Source organism: Zootoca vivipara, chromosome 8, assembly GCF_963506605.1.
Source record: "Zootoca vivipara chromosome 8, rZooViv1.1, whole genome shotgun sequence".
Classification (NCBI taxonomy): domain Eukaryota; kingdom Metazoa; phylum Chordata; class Lepidosauria; order Squamata; family Lacertidae; genus Zootoca; species Zootoca vivipara.
Genome location: NC_083283.1, coordinates 85,350,707 through 85,365,928, shown reverse-complemented (window position 1 = coordinate 85,365,928; position 15,222 = coordinate 85,350,707). Strand labels below are relative to the sequence as shown.

Genomic DNA, 15,222 nt, shown 5'->3' with positions numbered 1-15,222 from the left:
TTATTTGTTATTTACCTACTGCCCTTCATCCAAAGATCACAGAAAGGTTTACAGTATAAAAAACTAAAATACCGTACATAGCATAATAACAAAGAAAACAATAAAACACCCACACCCACACAGTTTAAAAAGCCATAGATTGTTTACTTAACCAAAGGCCTGGGAGAAAGCCTAGTGCCTAAAGGAGGTTCCCTGTGGAGAGCATTCCACAAACGGGGAGCCACCACAGAAAAGGCCCGCTCTCACATTACCACCCTCTGGATTTCAGGCTTTATAGGTCAAAAGCAGCAATTTGAATTGGCTTTTAATAATGCAGACTCTCTCACCTTAGCTAACAGTTAGCCAATTCTCTTTAGCACTTAAAAAAATAAGATTTTTAAATGGTTGACATTAGTAGAGGTAATATTTGATTCATACTGATCAATGTTGGTGAGTCCTTAATGGCCAGCTATCAACCTGAATTTGTGTCAGGCTGCTGCCAGTGACTCCTGGCTGGTTGTCCAGGAACATGCAAAGACATGGAAATGTTTCTTACTGTCCGCTTTTTATTCAGTATTTACAGAGAGAGTCTATAGAACACAGCCTCTTGGATAATGGCGCTGTCCCGAGTGAATCTACACACACACACACACACACACACACACACACACACACACACACACACACCATCTCTCCCACTTTCTCGTTCGTCATTTGCATCATCTCCCCTACGGGTGCTGACAAGTGCCCTCTGTCTTTGAGCTCTTTGCTCTTCTACTTTCAAGGCTCACCAGGTCTAGGAGATGGAGGGTCTGGAATGCTTTCTAAAGACACTGTGTCCATCAGTTGTTGCACCCCCCCCCCCAAAAAAATGCTTCCTCTTCCCTCTCCTCTTCTCCCATTATTTCATAGCTGCCAAGTTTTCCCTTTTCTCGCGAGGAAGCCTATTCAGCATAAGGGAAAATCCCTTAAAAAAAGGGATAACTTGGCAGCTATGCATTATTTCCCAACTTTTGCCCTCATTGCCTCTGAGCTGTGACCTCCCTTAAACCCTTGTTGTAAATCTAAAGTGTCTTCCTCTTCCTCCTCCCTGGAAGGGTCAAGCTGGGGAGGCGGTCTCCACCATTCCTCCTCTGCCCAGTCCCTGACAATTTCTGGGAATAAACAAGAAACCCAAATAATATCCAAGGGTAGGGAAAATTCTGCCCACAGGCTGGGTGTGGCTTATGAGGCTTCCCCATCTGGACTGCAACATCACCTCCCCACAGTACAGTAATTAGGCTGCAGAAAAAGTATCTTACTAGAACCAACAAGTGGCTTTTAAAGTCTAATTACTCTAGGGGTCTGTCTAATTACTGTGGCAAGGTGGCTTTGTTTGAGGGGGGCACAGATAGGGAGGAAATGGTTAGTGTGTGCTGTGACCCCTGTGGAAAATTTCCCCACAACACAATTAGGCATGAAAAAACTCCCTATTGAATCCTAGGCATGTCTTCTCAGAAGTGAAGGCTGAGTTTAATTGTACTTACTCCTTAAACTGCAGTGCAGGACTGCCGCCTTAGTGTTAAATACATGAGCTGTTTTGAGCCTTGGCCTCAAATGTTCCCTACGTCCCTTCCTCTACAAGAGGAAGAAATTAAAAAGTTTTCAATTGGTGTTTATAACAAACTGCAGTTTCTTAGTTTGCCTGAAATGAGAAAACTGTCGTTTTTACAGATCATAGTTAGTTAAGAAACCAAGAAATTAAACCAGGATGACACCATGACTTATTAAATAACTATGGTTTGTGCAAACCATCACAGTTCTCTGTAATTATATGAAACAGGCAACAGCAGCTTATTATATCTAGACCATGAATGGAAGCTTTACATATCCACCCTTTACAAACAGAAGTGGGAGGCAAGAGAGGAGAAGCACAGAGCTTCACTGTAGTTTGTGCATGTACTGTAACACTAAATAATGCTTTAGTGTTAGATCTGAATCAGACCAGTGTCACCAGTTGTGGCAGCGACTATTTCATCTGAGGTTATACCTGTAGATTTGTCAGGTCCCATGATTCATAGTCCTCGTCGGTGCATTCTCGAGGAAAAGAAGGACGGAAATCTACCTTCACCAACTCCCAATCTGAGCGGAAACTAATGTGTCCAAAGATTCTAAGGGAAAGGTCAAAAGCTTCAGAATTAGATTTCAGTTAAACAGGGGATAAAATGCAGGAGAGTTAACGCCAATCATTAAGTTCTATTTTGGTTGTTGGGTGTAAAAACGTACGTTGCATTTTCAGACTCTTTTAGTACTCACAGTATTTTGTGTACAATTCTACGTATCAGTGACAAATTGTGTCCCTCCCTTATCCACACTTCCGTTTGCCCCACTGATGTCACCCAGGAAAACCCATGGTTTAGCTCTGAATCAGAACAAACATCAATCAGGGTTTTGGAAAACTGCTCTTACTCATGCATTCTAGGCAGAGGACAAACAGAAGTGTGGGCGAGTCCTTGTCACTAGGAAAGATAAACAGGAGCAAGTGGTGGCCAGTGTCTCCTCCTTCCCTGTGTGTTTCCTTATCATCCTCAGCAGCCTTCTCTGCCCATCTCTAGGGGAACTTCAGAATTTTCAGAAGTGCGAATCTGTGTTGCCTGTGGAGGTTGATGTGATTCTTGTAACATGTATGTATACCCAGGTGTGTGCATGAGCACACATGCACACACAAACAAGGCCACTTCCAACTTTCCCCATGCAGTTTGTGTACTGGTGCAGTAGATTCTACTTACGTCATGACTAAAGTCTCATCTCCAGGCTCACTGAGGAGGCCGTCAACAAAAACGGAGATACTGGTGAAGTTATGAGTGCTCCATGTTTGGCCTTCATCGACACTAAACCTGTGAATGAAAAAAAATATTGTTTCTTATTTATTGCAGGTCTCATTTATACAGAATGGTTTGAAAACGAGTACTGATCATCACCATCGTTAGAAATACAGTAGTTAATTAAGCCATAGGACTTTAAAAGCCCACAGTAGTTGAGTTGTGAATGTATGCAAGCAGGATGCGTCAATGTTATACAACAGTATTTTAATTCTTAGGTGAAGATTTTGCTGAGTTATTTTATTGTACTAACCCCGCAGGCTGAAGGATTCCTCTCCTCAATGGCCCATCAACACTTTTTGTCCTGTTAGGTTTGTTCTTCACTAAGCCAGCCAAGTTGGTTTGCATAAGCCAACCAAGGAATTCCTTTGCAACTTTTCCTTTCATATCGCAAATAACCAAAATCCTAACATTTGTTAATTTACCATTCGTAATTTACCCTCTATAACACCATTCAGAGTGCCAGGCATGGAGGTCAACAACAAAGATACAGGCTGCTCCAGACAGATGTCTATGGAAGGATCACACTATAAGCTGCAAATTAAAAGTTGGTGTTAACCCCTCTCCTCCAGCAAACCAACATGGTGGGTTTTATATTAAGTCCTGAGTCTGCAAATTGTCTCATTTTGGGGCTTATCCACACTTACCTTTTGCTCTGTTCTTTCTAGGCACAGTTCCGCATTTAAAAGCTCCATGTTCAAACGTGGCTTTTTCTTGCCTCTAAGCTTTCCCCACAAAACCCCACAATTTAGCGCTTAACCAGAGCAAACATCAATTCGGGTTTTCTGCAGATTACTGTTTGCTCTGATTGAGCTTTAAAGAGCAGATTTCCGCATGGACTTTGCCTGGAGAGAGCAGAGGAAAGGTAAGTGTAGATAGATAAGCTCTCTATTTTCCCCAGTCCTATAGTATTCTGGAGAATCCCAGGTTTATGCACTGCCCTAAGCTGCAGGAGAGTGGGGGGGGGAACCCCCCCACAGGTTAAGGGCCTTGCTAGACAGGGCACTAAACTTGACATTATGACGTTTAAGAAACATCAGTTAAGGACAGGTGTGGGAGCTGTTTTCATTGGGACTGTGGCTTGGAGAGAGGGGCTCCCTCCCTGAACAGTGTAGACAGAAACTGTACCATCTCACATACCACTCTCCACAACTGCTGATAAGTCCAGAGAGAGAAACTTCTATTAAGGTGAAAGGGATTTTTCCTCATGGAGCTGACAACTGCTACAAGGGAGAGAGATTTTCATTGTGATGAAAATCATACTGATGAAAATCACACTGTGCACCTGTTATTGTTTTGGGGTTTTTTTTTAAGATGCAGCAGCAACTGATTTAGTGCAATGTCTCTTTTGGCCCCAAGTGTGTACTCAGACATTGCATTCTCTAGTACCTATCAGTAGATTCTCTTTCATCCCCACCTTTAGAAAACAGAATTAATGAAGAATTAGTACATTCTGGAATCCTGCCTAACTCAAAAGCTTGGTGTAGGGCTCTACTCTAAATATAGAAGCACAGGGCTGCAAAGGAGTCTCTAGTTCTCATCCAAACTGCAGCCTGTTCCAAGGTCTCCCGTGCGCCAACCCTATGCAGGTTGACCCAGGCAATCCAGTCCAGTGTGCTTCAACAGGTTGAAACAAAGTTGTCTCACACCACACCAGACACAAACATATAACTCAAGGAATAATTAATTTAAACACATTTGAATGACTGAAGGAAATGTTGCCAGCAACGCAAGAAAACAAAGCAAGCACTGCATGGAAACATGACCTAGTTGCTTTAACCTGGGGGACAGTCCTTCACAGTCTTAACCCCTACCCACTGTAACACTATTCAGGTGATCCTCATGTCTACAGTGAATGTTTATAGAAGGGGAGTAGGATGGTAGAGATGTTCTACCCCTCAGCTACTCAACTTCACAATACAGTCTGTGCAGCATGCATGTATGCTTTGTACATGTGGCTGAGGATCCTGCAAAAAGTGTGATGATAATCTTAATGAGTAGAGTTCTTACCTTACCTAAAGGAGGTTTCACTGGGATCAAAGCACTGCCCATTCAGCATCCTGCCTCTGTCTGCAACAGCCTCTGATAACCCAGAGGAAGCACACTCAACAAAAAGCCTGCCCCATCTATGAATGATCTTTGTATCATTCAGAGAGGTCCAGTGTTTATTGCTGCATCAATATAACCAAACCACCATCTTTGCAGAGCAAATATTAGATTGGTAAATTCTTGGAGGGAAAAACTCATATCAACCAATATAATAGACCTGTTCCTGAAAATGCGGCAATGGAAGTTTACTGTAGAATTACTTGAGTATTTTCAGTGGAATAGAGGTGTCTTTGATGGCCACAATCACTCCACCATGATCCAGATACAAGATGTGATGCTCCTCTTCAAAAACCTAGAAAGCAGGGGGGAAACCCAATAAATGACCATGCTTTGGGCTGGGGTGGGGAATGTATTACTAAAGTATCCCATGCTATATATTTTATTATTAATGAAATGTGTTGATCAGTCCTTAAAACACTGAAATGGTTACACATTTCCTTGAACTGACTGTATATTGTGCTAGACTGGTTTAAATGCATAAGAAATATTTGAATATGTGTGGGGGGGGGATTCTGTGTCTATGGTGCTTATTCCATCAGAGCAAGCATTCTATTTGGAACAATCTCCGCTATCCCCCCCCCAGCTCGCAGCTCTGTGGGGCTCTCCTCCCAGTCTCTCAGAGCAGTTTTAGGTAGGGTGAATTGCATGAGGCAAATGTTTGCACTGGCCACTTTATATTCCGACTTTACCAAAAGCAATCCCCAACGGAAGGGTGGATGGAATAGCACTCTTAGTCTGACTAGGGGAGCTCTACCACAGTAATATGAGAAGAGATGCCTGGGCCAGTAAGGAAATGGAGATAGCAATCTACATACGAACACAAGAGATTCATTTTCCTTACTTGTCTCCAGGTTTTGCCACAGTCAGATGTTATATACATTTCTTCTTTATATTCAACAAGCTGGGCACCCAGATTGCCTGGGAACAAAGGCAAAATAGGCAAGGGTTACTCATGGTTATTTGTTCTGAAACACAAGCGCCCACCTACCCCACAAACAAGGGGCTTTCATCTTATGATGAGAATTCGCCTTAAAAAAGCTGTGAAAGGCTGTCTATGTCTTCCAGGTTCCCAACAGCAACCCCCAACACCCAATAATGAGTCAGGCAGTTCTGAAGAATTACATTTAAAGACTTTACAATTACCAGACCATTTAACAGCATGACTGAAATGGAATGACTAGTGGTCCAAGTTCTGTCTCGAAGCAGAATATCTTATTTCCTCTGCCAAGGGCTTGCTCAACTTTGGCTGCAGAGAGCTGCCCTTATTCTCTCTCAAGTTAGAGTAATCCCTTCTTGGCACAGCCTCAATGCTAAATTGCATTAACTATTTCCTTTCTTTGCATGAGAGACTATTAAACATTTGCACATGTCATTTTAATACCAATACCAATAAGCAATAATAATATTTATACCCTGCCCATCTGGCTGGGTTGCCCCAGATACTCTGGGCGGCTTCCAACACATAAAAAATCATTTTAATCATTTATGTTGATTAAGCATGCCTGGTTCCACATACAGTATATGCATATTCCTCACTGCTACACCCCATAACAGTGATGTAGAGAGGCTGATGTAGAGAAGTACTTTATGATAACATAAGAACACAAAAAATAGCCTGCTGGATTAGGCCAAAGGCCTACCTAGTTCAGCACCCTGTTCTCACAGTGGCCACTCAGATGCCTGTGGAAAACCAGTGAGCAGAACATGAGAACAAGAACCCTCTCTCCTCCTCCACTGGTTTCCATCCACTGTTATTCAGAAGCATTGCTGCCTCCAGCTGTGGAGACAGCCATCATAGCTACCGTAGTAGCCATTGATAGCCCTCGTCTCCATGGATTTGTCTGTCATGGGCCAAGAGTCTGCTTCACCTGCTGAGCAGCAGCCTGAAGGAACGGAAACACAGAGAAGGATTGTGCCTCTACTGCGGAGGCCGGGGACATTCATCGTTCCTGACCAGACCTTGCTGCTTCTTACTTCTTACTTCTTGTGACCTTGGACCCTCGGCTTTCTTGACCCCCAGACCATCTATGTGAACTGAGATACTCCTGACCTTAGGACTGGACTGGACCTTGTATACAGACTCTGCCTTCAGGCAAGGACCCCACTGAGACTTGGCTGGTTGGCTGGCTTCTCTCTCCACTAAGCTCTGCCGTGGCTGGCAGCAGAGGACCACGGCCGTCTAATTCTCTTTTAAAGCCATCTAAGTTGGTGGCTGTCACTGCCTCTGGGGGAGCGAGTTCCATAGTTTGACTATGCACTATGTAAGGACAGGGCCGCCTTAAGTGCCTCTGGCGCTGTGGTGCGCCGGATCCCTCCGGCACCCCCCCCGCCCTGTTCCCCAGCGCGGTGGGCGGGCGCAGGGCGCAGCGCGGCTGCCACAGGCGCTGCTGCGCAGCGGGCGGGCAGGCACAGCGTGGTTGCCGTGGGCGCAGCTGCGTGGCGGACCGGCCGGCCAGCGGGCGGGCACAGCTTGCGGCGCCCCCCTGGCGGGCTGGCGCCATGGTGCCCTGCGCCACCCAGCCTGGCCGTAGGGCCGGCCCTGCGTAAGGAAGTACTTTCTTTTACCTGTCCCAAATCTTCCAACATTCAGCTTCACTGGATGCCTGTGAGTTCTAGTGTTATGCAATGCATAATTGTATAAACTTATACCATGTCACCTCTTACTTGCCTTTTCTCTAAACTAAAAAGTCCCAAGCACTACAACCTTTCTTCATAGGGGAGTTGCTCCACCCCCTTGATCACTTTGCTGTTGTTGCTTTTGTTGTTGTTTTGTTACTGATACTTTTTAAATATTTATTGTAAATCGTTTAGAGGTTTCATTTCAATCAACATTTTGTTAAATAAAATAATTGTATAATGCAAATAGGGCCACAGTGTTCAGGCTCAGCATGGAAGACGAAGGGCTGCCAGAATTAGTTATCAAATATGCTAAGCCCCTCCCAAACACAGCACCCCAATCCTGGAATGCACTCTACAAATTCACCCCAATTAATTAATTTTATATCTATTGCTAAGCTATGACAGGGACGCAGGTGGCGCTGTGGTTTAAACCACTGTGCCGCTTGGACTTGCCCATCGGAAGGTCGGTGGTTCAAGGCCCTGTGACAGGGTGAGCTCCCATTATTCGGTCCCAGCTCCTGCCAACCTAGCATTTCAAAAGCACACCAAAAAGTGCAAGTAGATCAATAGGTACTGCTCCAACGGGAAGGTAAATGGCGTTTCTGTGCGCGGCTCTGGCTTCGCCAGAAGCGGCTTAGTCATGCTGGTCACATGACCCAGAAAAACTGTCTGCGGACAAACACCAGCTCCCTTGGCCAGTAAAGCGAGATAAGCGCCACAACCCCAGAGTCGTTCACGACTGGACTTAACTCTCAGGGGTCCCTTTACCTTTTACCTTAAGCTACGAAGGAAACACTGAAATGAAAGTAAGACAATGTCTATTGTGAGAACATCTTTACCTCAAAATGACGCAGGAGAGATTTTTATTACTTCTGCAGGTGTAAATAAAGTAACACTGTGGCTGGTGTTCGCTCAATGAAGTTGAACAAATGTTAAAACAAAGGAGCACGGAGACTTGAAGGTTTTCACCTAACTTTATGTAATACTTGTCTAGTCCACATATTTTTAAATGTGTGGCTCACTTAAAGCCAACCCTGGAAAATATTTCAACTGTATTCCTTCTGAGTATTAATTGTGTGTGTGTGTGTTGTTGTTTAGTCGTTTAGTCGTGTCCGACTCTTCATGACCCCATGGACCATAGCACGCCAGGCACTCCTGTCTTCCACTGCCTCCCGCAGTTTGGTCAAACTCATGTTCGTAGCTTCGAGAACACTGTCCAACCATCTCATCCTCTGTCGTCCTCTGTGTGTTACACAACTTTTATTCAGAGTAGACCCGATAAAATTAGGACCCGATGGCGTTGTGGGCTAAACCACTGAGCCTAGGGCTTGCTGATCAGAAGGTCGGCGGTTCGAATCCCTGTGATGGGGTGAGCTCCCAAGCAGTTCGAAAGCACATCAAAATGCAAGTAGATAAATAGGAACCACTACAGCGGGAAGGTAAACGGCATTTCCATGTGCTGCTCTGGTTTGCCAGAAGCGGCTTTGTCATGCTGGCCACATGACCTGGAAGCTATACACCGGCTCCCTCGGCCAATAATGCGAGATGAGCGCCGCAACCCCAGAGTCGGTCACGACTGGACCTAATGGTCAGGGGTCCCTTTACCCTTTACCTTTACATGAATAAAAGTTGCATAACACACACAATTAATACCCGGAGGGCAATTAATTTCAATGGGTCCACTCTCAGTAAAATTTAGTTGAATATCACATTCTGTTATTTTATTGAAGGAGGAGACCTATGAACATATAACTATGAGTAAGCACTGTGGAACATAGCAGGACACAATTCTGATTAAACTGAGTGAACTTGCCTAGGACTGGGCTGTATGGCAACTTTGTATAAAACCACACTCCTCACTATTAATTGCTATATTTAATCTAGTTTAATGAGCTTTTTTGTTATTTCCTCTGGGACCTTTCCAGGAATAGAAATTTCCTTAGTCATCCTTTTTCTATTTGCAACTAATGCAAGTGATGTGCATTTCTTATAGAGGTGCCCTTAAAATTTTTACTTATCTTTCATTTCATTATTTCCCTTGATTTTAGTTTTCAGATGGCAAGACAGTTTTGCTTTGGTCCTTCTGAAGGTTACCATTCCCCCCCCTATCCCCCACCCCCACCCGGAGATGTTGTGTTATTTAAAATAGCAGACAACATTTTTTCCACTGGAATGCCCCAAGACAATGTAAAATTCAGAGCATTTTTTAAGGGTGAGGGAGAATAGCAGCTATTAGGATGGGTCACTGAAGTTAGCTCACTGCCATCATTGCCACTCCTGAAGGTAAGCTCCCAAATCTGAATGGTACCGATTAAGAGCAAATAGATACAAATGTGAGTAACAAGAACCATTTACATTCACATTCTTTTGATACTCTGTGTATTATTTTTGAAAAAATTGAAATTGAACCGAATGAATCCCATTTGATTTAACTGTTAATTCATTCTGAAAAGAATGCCCACCCTTATTAAGATCAAGGACAAAATTAGTTTTTCTCCAGTCTTCTAGGAGGAAACCGGTTTCCCAGGAGTTCTGCTATGACAGCAAAGAAACTGGGAAAGCTCACCCGGCCTGGACACTTACTAGGTCCTGCTCATCTGAATTAATTTGGGATTAACAATGTATCCTTGAGCATGTTTTTGGTTGGCCTCATCATTGTTTGGATCAACATGGCTAAATATCACGTCACAACTTTCCTTCTTTGTGAAGTCAGAGGTTGAGCAGTCTGAGTCATTCAGGCTTGCCTTGAGTCTCTTCTTCTAAGCTGAACAATGGCCCCACTGTATCTCTTTGGCTTTCGCCTGTTTCTAACAACCCAACAACTCTGCCTTTACTTTCCAATTCTGTTCTAGCAAGCTTGTGCTACACCAGTGTCTACTTCCTTGAAATTTCTTCTATAGACAGCAAGTCTATGCAAACGAACAGTAAGTTTTCATATAATTATGAAGATCCCTATGCGGCCCGTTTAGTTTTCTGCCCTTCTTTTCCCTCACTAGTGTGTGTCATTGGTATCACACTTCAGAAATGAAGCACTTCATTCCACAGGGGTTTACTTTCTTCCGGTGCTTGTAAAAATCCACTTTCTGAAATATGATTCAATATAGTTTTGCTGTTTCGTCTTCTGTCTTGATGCCTATGTTGACTGTCTCCCCCAAAGTGACTTCCTGTTGGTCAAACCCAGAACTTTAATTGCACAGCCTCTGGCTGTCTCTTCTGACTACCAGAGAACAGAAGGCTTTTTGCAGTGTGTATATATAGGCTGCTGCCTCTCTCTCGATGCCTTCAAAAGTAACTTTCCAGATATGAGAGACACCCCATTTCACTTCAGTAGTAAGAACGACATTTTAAATTCTAGTTTGCTCCTCAAACTGGTATAAAACAACACATATGATTAACAGGAAGCCACTAGTTGGTCTCTTGCTGGGCTGCACAATTTACTACAAACATCAACACAAAAGTTGATGTTTTCAGATCAGTCGCTGACCTTGCATCTTCATCCTACACTTCGACAGTGGTCCTACACTTATTGTGTTCTGGCCTTGATCACACACATGCCTCTAAGTTTTGTAAGACCAGGAACATAAAAAACACTGAAAGCCAGTCCAAGAAGCAAAGCAAAGAAAGATCCAGGGTACAAATGCATGCAAGATTCTCCCTCCAGGACCTGCCTTCTATGTGCCATGAGGTCAGATGAGGCAGGGGGTGAGACAAAGGTCTGCTCCCAATCTTCCTGCACACAGAAGTGAGGGTGGAAATAAGGCCTCAACTGGTTCTAAGAATTATTCTGTGCAAAATCTGAGGAGAGAATGAGGTGCTAGAATTCTGGACTATATTCTGCTCCAAACTACTTTGAATGCTCCCATATAACAAATTCTCTGTATTAAATAAACAAACATATTAAAGAGAGGGCTATGCCTTCTGATATGCTAGCTTTTGATATGCCTACTTAAAAGAAAAAGTAATTGATTTGGGAGCATTCAAACAGATTATTTACTCTCACCTGCTGTATGAAGTGATACAGTCAAGGAAACTACAGTGGAACCTCGGTTTATGAACACCTCGGTTTACGAATTTTCGGTTTACGAACGCCGCGGACCCATCTGGAACGGATTAATTCACTTTCCATTACTTTCAATGGGAAAGTTCGCTTCAGTTTATGAACGCTTCAGTTTAAGTACTCTGCGGACTGTCTGGAACAGATTAATCCACTTTGGGAAAGTTCGCTTCAGTTTATGAACGCTTCAGTTTATGAACAGACTTCCAGAACCAATTGTGTTCATAAACCGAGGTACCACTGTATTACAATCATTCTGCATTAAAAATGCTATATGTGATGCTCTGTGGAACACCCTCCTATCAGATGTCAATGAAATAAACAACTACCTGACTTTTAGAAGACATCTGAAGGCAGTGCTCAGAGAGGCTGGGGGGACCCAGTCAGATGGGTGGTTATATATAATAAAAAATAAAATATATACGGTAATAAAAAATAAAATTATCATCACCACCACCACCACCACCACCAGGGAAAGAGCTCGTCCACCCTTCTGCTTGACCCATGCCTATAAAGCAAGGGTCCCAGTGGTTTTCCCCTTGCCCTGCTCCTTTCCGAGGGAATACAGTACCTGCTCTTTAGCAAAAGATCTGAACAAATGGCAATCCAGGGGAAACCTGAAGTGCTGTTTGCTCCAACTGAACACTAAAGAGTGATTTTCCCTAGGGGAAAGCAGCAGGAGAAGAGGAAGTGTAGATAAGTCCAGGGGTCCCTGTGACCTCAAAAGGGCTTTGCCTTTTGTGTCTTGTTTTTAAATTGTAGGCTAACTTTTTTTCCCCTTTTCCTTTTAATTCATACAGTGCTTGTGCAACTTCAGTCACTTTCAAAGTAATTAATAACGAACAGATTTGCATTCAATATTCATTCATTTAAATTTTTTGACTGAGAGGAAGGGAGGATTGGAAAAAATATGTGGAAAACACTTCCATCGTGAGAATATAATTTCTAATCCTGTTTGACGTTGCCGGTGTTCCCTGTTTTTCTCCAGGTGGTTGCTACAGTCTCTTTCCTGGTCTAGTCACATGTGTGATCCAAGCTAAGCAGGACCATGCAGTGAACAGGTTGACATCACTACACTACAATACATAGCCAATAATATTTGGCAATGTGCTATCACTGAATGGAAACGAAGGCAACTGAGAGAGGGGGCAAGAAAAAGGTAGTGCAATGAATAGGCAAATATTTTTCCAGTGGCTCTGATGATTCTGATGTTGTATCAATGGCGCTTTGGGTTCACCCCCTGCAAACAACACTATAGTGGTAGGGCCTTGGGAAAGTGTCTACAATCCGTTACTCCAGGTGTGGACAGAGCCAAGGTTGTTTGTTCAGATGGAGCTGAATCACCTTACACCAAGCTAGGGCAGCAGAAATTTACCATGGATCAGAGCAAAAAACATTTGCATACACTTGGTTAATTATGTTCCACAATATCTCAGTCTGTCTTTAAACTTCAGTTAATTCATACGTGAACTACAGTAGTGAAGAGGTAAAGGAGGGACAGACAGATTCAGTCCTTCAGCCCCAGCTTCTGCCTCCCACCCCCGCTTTCACCCCACTGTCCCATCTCCTCTTCTGCTCATGGGATTGTTTCTCTTGCTCCCACTGGGTGTTCTGCACTCAGGGCAAGAGGGGAAGGGCTGTGAGTCTGTGAACTGCACAGCATCGTGTGGCTTTCCCCTGGGCTGTCTCTCTCTCTCCTCCTGGGTGCAGTGAGCTTGGTGCTCAACTTGCCTGGAGAAAGAGGGGGACACAATACCCCACACAGCACCCAGTGGCTCCCAGTTTCCTCCTACCAAGTGTTTGTTGCTGCCGCTGCCTCTTCTTTCCCTTGTCAGGAATAAAAAGAATTAGATACACTGCATTTTCCTCTCCAACTAGGGTGTGGCATCAACATACAGCAAGGTCAGCACAAGAAGGTAAAAGCAAGACAGAGGAGAGAGCCCCATCCTTGGTCATTTCTGTGCTGCTTAATCCTTCAAGCACAATGAAATAATCAGGCACATATGAAGTAAGTTAGCTGCTTTATATGGATAGATAATATGCAATGGAGAATTGGTTAAATGTCATATAATATTATGTAACTTTTTGACCAACGAACACCAAAAACAAAGTGCACTCTCTTTTTTTTACCTGCCCCCATTATGAGTCCTGGTGCTGTATCCTTGGTATGAACCATTCCTGACACATATGGATTGTCTGGCCAGCGGAGATGGAGGTGAAGGTGGCAATCAGGCTATAAAGATAACAAAGAAAAGTCTTTGCTTTTTAGCAGAATGGCAGGAATGCCTCTAATTTTTGAAACAGCCACACACTATGGATAAATGGTATGTAATGACAGCTCTCTCTGGAGAGACAAGGGTAATTATTTCATGAAGACACACTATTAGTACAGCTACTATTTCTGCTTAGACTACTGACCCTGTGCTGATGTAATGTGCATTAATGCCAACAGCACAGCGGAGCAGACACTGTGCTGAGATATTACCCTATTGTATCTCTAAGAGGATTAGCACTGTTAGATTTTGGTGGTCTTTGAAAAAGTCACCCATCCTTTGCTTAATCAGATTGAAATTGCTGCAGGAAAAAACCATCAAGACACAACCAACTAACTAACCAGCAAAAATGTGTCGTCACAGGGATGTTTCACATAGTCACCATCACTTTGAGAAATACATTTTTAAGAGAATTATTCTAGTTCAGGGTAATTCCATTTATACTTCTTTCTGCACTGGAATAAGACATATATCTCCCATATATATCTGACAACCCCGTGGTTTTCTACTGTATCTAATTTCTTCCTCCAGGCTTGGCAGTGATTGTGATTATTACAAGTAAATAAAGAAGATTCATTGCAAAATCAAAAGTACTATCCCTGTTACACCCTTCTGCTTCCAATCAATCAATCAATCAAGGGTTAACCAACCAAATTTTTGCAAAGATGATAATGTGTGGTCATCAATTGTAAACTATGCTTATTCTGATTCACAATTTATTTATTACAGTAGTGATATTTCTATCCTGCTCTTCCATTTCCAAAAGAAATGTTTCTATTATAGATTTTGATTATTATTGTTTTTTCATTTCTATTGAGAGGAGGCGGGAGTGAAGAGCAGGATATAATAATTTCTACTGTCAATGGCAATGTAGCCTGCCTTCAGAATGAATTTCCCTCCTGCTCTTCCCTTCCCTTCTTCTCCTCAGCAACCTGCCTCTTCATTTCCCAATGCTTCTGCCTTCTCTTCCTTCCTCCCCTTCTGATTCTTGCTTTTACTTCACTACTCTCCCCCCTTGCCCTCCCATCAGTCACTCACTCTTGATGGGGCATCCACACAACAGTGTCATCCAATCATTGGCACCCAGGATCTTTCCTGTGGTTCTTCTGCCTTTTCTCAGACCATAGAAAGTCCATCTTTTTTTGGAAGAATGGAAGAGCAGTGCAATTCTCATTGCTGTACATGCCCCTAGCACTGCACTGACTTTTTGATTTTAAGGGGAGGGGTCAATTTTAGTTTGTAATTTTCTGTCTTTGTATTGTTTTACTGTATTTTTTGATTTACATAGGTTTTAGGGAGGGATTTTTAGTCGGGTGTGGGAATGTGT

General features: G+C 43.3%; 1 protein-coding gene across 2 annotated transcripts in view; it reads right to left on the bottom strand.

The window, feature by feature from the left end:
- The window catches only part of SORCS2 (sortilin related VPS10 domain containing receptor 2), a 131,117-nt gene that overhangs the window by 25,925 nt on the left and 89,970 nt on the right, over positions 1-15,222 (bottom strand). For both annotated transcript variants that reach the window (XM_060278152.1, XM_035103573.2), the window contains exons 11-15: positions 13,753-13,855; positions 5,791-5,867; positions 5,150-5,241; positions 2,748-2,855; positions 2,009-2,129 (exon numbers count right to left, since the gene is read on the bottom strand). In XM_060278152.1, coding sequence (XP_060134135.1) covers positions 2,009-2,129; positions 2,748-2,855; positions 5,150-5,241; positions 5,791-5,867; positions 13,753-13,855 — 501 coding nt within the window. The remainder of the gene's footprint in view (positions 1-2,008; positions 2,130-2,747; positions 2,856-5,149; positions 5,242-5,790; positions 5,868-13,752; positions 13,856-15,222) is intronic.